The 3,934-nt window shown below is 39.6% G+C and overlaps 1 protein-coding gene across 2 annotated transcripts; it reads left to right on the forward strand.

The window, feature by feature from the left end:
• Positions 1 to 251: 251 nt before the first annotated feature.
• Positions 252 to 3,639, forward strand: LOC121980415 (probable serine/threonine-protein kinase PBL7). 2 transcript variants are annotated; one of them, XM_042532442.1, is made up of 5 exons: positions 252 to 506; positions 1,239 to 1,456; positions 1,774 to 1,963; positions 2,049 to 2,440; positions 3,053 to 3,639. In XM_042532442.1, exons 1-5 carry the CDS (start codon positions 437 to 439, stop codon positions 3,341 to 3,343), a joined length of 1,161 nt encoding a protein of 386 aa, XP_042388376.1. In that variant the 5' UTR covers positions 252 to 436; the 3' UTR covers positions 3,344 to 3,639. The 2 variants fall into 2 exon arrangements, with proteins under 2 accessions (XP_042388376.1, XP_042388375.1); XM_042532441.1 differs by having other exon boundaries at positions 254 to 506; positions 2,046 to 2,440.
• Positions 3,640 to 3,934: the final 295 nt, after the last annotated feature.

Genomic DNA, 3,934 nt, shown 5'->3' on the forward strand with positions numbered 1-3,934 from the left:
AAAAAAAAGAGACGCCCTTATCAATTTGTGTTAGGATCAACATAAAAAAAAAAAAAGATAATTAATGACTAACATATGAAAATAAGCATTTAACTCCGTTATATTAAAAATTAAAATTTAAATCTTAAATTAATAATATTTTATACGTTAGCTTCTAGATCAGACTGAGCAGGAGTATTAAAATAGAGGTCATTTCGGTACAGAATCCAATCGATTCAATATTATATTATACTCAGTCTATTTGTTCCACTGTCTCCTTCCTGCCAGTAGTCAATAAAACGAGACTCCCTCAATCTCTCTCTCTCTCTCTCTCTTCTCTCTCACCCATTCCTTCTGCCTTGTCGTCCTCTTCCTGCTCGCTTCTCTTCACCAATTTCATAGCGCAGGGGAGAAGGGAACGAACCCGAAGGAGAAATTGGACGCAACGAGGGCGAAGATGGGAGGCTGCTTTCGCTGCGCCGGAGAGCCCAAGACGGATGACGAGGACCCGCCCAGGCCTTCTTCAGGTACCTGAAGAAGAAACTTACGGAAAGCTGGGTTTTTTCACTCCTGTGTTCTTGAGATATTTCGTCTCCGCTTTTAGTGTTTGCTGTGTTTCTTTTTTCTGTTACGGTGGACAACTGGTTTTTGGTTAGCAGTTGCTAGAATTGAAATCAAAGTTTGGTTTTTTTACTCGGATTGTTTGGGTTTGAGTTGTGGATCAGTTTCTTGGGGGAATCCTTCCCTATCCTTGATGGTTTCGCTCTATAATCTCCTACTCGAGAAAGGGCGGCGATGATTGATCGCCTACCGATTCTCTCCACAAAACCTCTTTTGTTACGGCAAAATTGCGCATGTAGAATACAAGTTGATTTTGCGTGAATGTATTGCGTGCATCATTTAGACACGGAGTTCCCAATTTCCCATTTTGCATCTTCAGGGACTGAGTCTAGGTTCCGTAAGATCACATTAATTGGATGGGTTTTTCTGCTGGATCTTGCAAAACCTAGATCTTTTTCTTCTCTGGAAACGCATAACGAGCTTTCTTACATACTATTCTGGATCAGCATAGTTTTTCCAATCCTTTCTTGTGCTTCTGCTTGAGCTCTTTGTGATTTCCAAATGATAAAATGCATTTCAATCAATGATGGTGGAATTCTGAGTTAACAAGAGATGCCAATCTTTTGCAACCTTGTTTTTCCTTTTGTAGTTGTTGATATTTTCATTTGTTGATAAATGTTACCCTGTAAATGTTGTAGGAGATAAGTCCAGGTCCAGTTCATCTTTGAATGCCAAGCAAGGAGCCTCTGTGAATGAACAACAAGAGATGTTAAGTGGTGGATCTGACCGTATTTCTGCTCAGACATTCACATTCCCGGAACTGGCTGCAGCAACAAAGAATTTTAGGGCTGATTGCCTTTTGGGCGAGGGAGGTTTCGGTCGAGTTTATAAGGGCAGGTTTGAAAGTAACCACCAGGTTAATCCATGCTTTGTCCCAGTCTCTCATCTCCTTTGTTCTGTAATTACGTCAAGGAACTTACTATGTCTAAGACTAGATTTGAACCCAAATGGCAATAATAGCAGCAGTAAAATGTGTTAATTGTTTTATATTATGTGAGAAATTCATGTCGACTTATCAGTGGAGCACTTTGTTTGTGTGACTGTTAATCGGGTTATATAAAATTATTATCCATATAGGCAAATTACAAAATATATAAATTTACATCCTTCTGATGTATACATTCTTAATTGTTTAGTGGTCATAAATTTCAGAATATGAACTTATTTTGACAGGTTGTGGCAATAAAGCAACTTGATCGTAATGGATTGCAAGGAAACAGGGAATTTCTCGTTGAGGTTCTTATGTTGAACTTGCTCGATCACCCCAACCTGGTTAATCTGATTGGCTATTGTGCTGATGGAGATCAAAGGCTTTTGGTCTATGAGTATATGCCTTTGGGATCCCTGGAAGATCATCTTCATGGTACTCGCTTACATTCTCGTAATCATATTTGCAATATGTAAATATAAGTTCTATCCACTGAGAAATATTGATATGGTTACAGCAGACCTTTCGCCAGATAAGAAGCGGCTTGATTGGAATACACGAATGAAAATAGCAGCTGGTGCAGCAAAAGGATTAGAGTATTTGCATGATAAAGCCAATCCTCCTGTTATATACCGGGATTTAAAATGCTCTAACATTTTGCTTGATGAGGGTTATCATCCTAAGCTATCTGATTTTGGCTTGGCAAAACTTGGCCCTGTTGGCGATAACACTCATGTATCGACAAGGGTGATGGGTACGTATGGATATTGTGCACCTGAATATGCAATGACAGGGCAGCTGACACTAAAATCAGACATGTATAGCTTCGGAGTTGTCCTTCTAGAGCTTATTACCGGAAGAAGGGCCATTGACAATTCTAGAGCTGCAGGAGAGCACAATCTCGTCGCATGGGTGAGTATATCTGCATTTGTTTGTGTTCAGTGCCCATTCTTGTTTCATTGTTAATATTGTTTTTCCTGCCGTCTAACTGTTTCACATATTTATCTACGATTTTAGCTTTAAGTTGAAACCTACAAATTCTCTAGTGTCAAATTTCTGTAGTTATCCTTTGTTGGGTTAAAAAGGACCGACCAATCTGTGGTATTTCGTTGGAAGATTTATGTTCTTCTGAACCCCTTTTTTTTTTTTCCTGTTTTAAGATAAATTAGATGGTATTTAGATAGTGTTTTGATGAGTATTTCCCGTCCCAAATTGAAATAATTATCACCAGTGAACTCTAGGAACACCTGTAAGAACTTCAATTGATTCGAGGTTCATTTAGGTGATCTTAATCCAAATATAGACCTTGTGGAATTATTCTTAAAAGTGAAAAGGTTAAAAATTCAAAGACTAGTTCTCCTTTGGTGATTCTTAATAATGAAGAACCTCTTTCTTGAACCTTCAATATAAGATATGGAGATGAACCTTTTTTTTTTCCCTTCTCAACCGAAGAGAACAAAACTGAGCTATTCCTTTTATGTTTTTTTTCTCCTCAAAACTTGTATTTGCTGCTTCTTATTGTAGGCGAGACCATTGTTCAAAGACCGGAGAAAATTCGCACAGGTGGCTGATCCAGTTCTTCAGGGCCAGTATCCTCAAAGGGGTTTATACCAGGCACTCGCAGTCGCTGCAATGTGTGTACAGGAGCAACCTGCAATGCGGCCCCTCATAGCTGATGTTGTAACTGCTCTTAGCTACCTTGCTTCTCAAACATACAGCCCCGAAAGCCAACCGGCCCAGAATACATCTCGTGTGTCTGCTCCGGCCACACCTCCTCGAGTAAGAAGGGAAAGTGAGAAGAGGCTAGCACGTTGAGTAGCAGCCATGCAGCTCCCATCCTTTAAATGGTGAGTTGTCAACCAGGGAAAGTGCCATCTTTTGATCGAGGAAACTCGTCCCTCTGTTTGTAATTTCCCCGGTGTCCGGTGTCTCTTTTGTTTCATATTTGATGCCGAGTTGGTCTCTCGCGCTTGGTAAAAAAAAAAAAAGTTTGGTTGAGCAGTAAATTCTTTTGTTTATTGTATATATGAATTTGGATCCTCATAGAAAAGAGCATGTAATGGACAAGAAATCTCTTAGCTTAGCAATACTTCCTTTTATTTCAGAATTTATCAAGATGTCGCAAACTCAAGTGCTTGCGCTTGCTTCGGTCATTGGGAAAATTTAGGGGTTAAAATGATCCAAAATTTAACTGAAATCAAGGGTAAAAAGGGTTGCAAGGAGAACAATGGAAGGCAAAACCTCATTGTTTGCGACCCAAAGAAGAACAATAGTGCCCTTACTGTTGCAGTCTGATCGCTCGAGGAAATTGTAGTAGAGAAGGTGGATAAGGTAGGAGGTTTGATGGAGAAGAGGGTTTGAGAATGAAATAGTGGGGTTTGGAATTTTGAGGGGAAAATGTTGGGA

This window comes from Zingiber officinale, chromosome 5A (assembly GCF_018446385.1).
Source record: "Zingiber officinale cultivar Zhangliang chromosome 5A, Zo_v1.1, whole genome shotgun sequence".
Classification (NCBI taxonomy): Eukaryota; Viridiplantae; Streptophyta; class Magnoliopsida; order Zingiberales; family Zingiberaceae; genus Zingiber; species Zingiber officinale.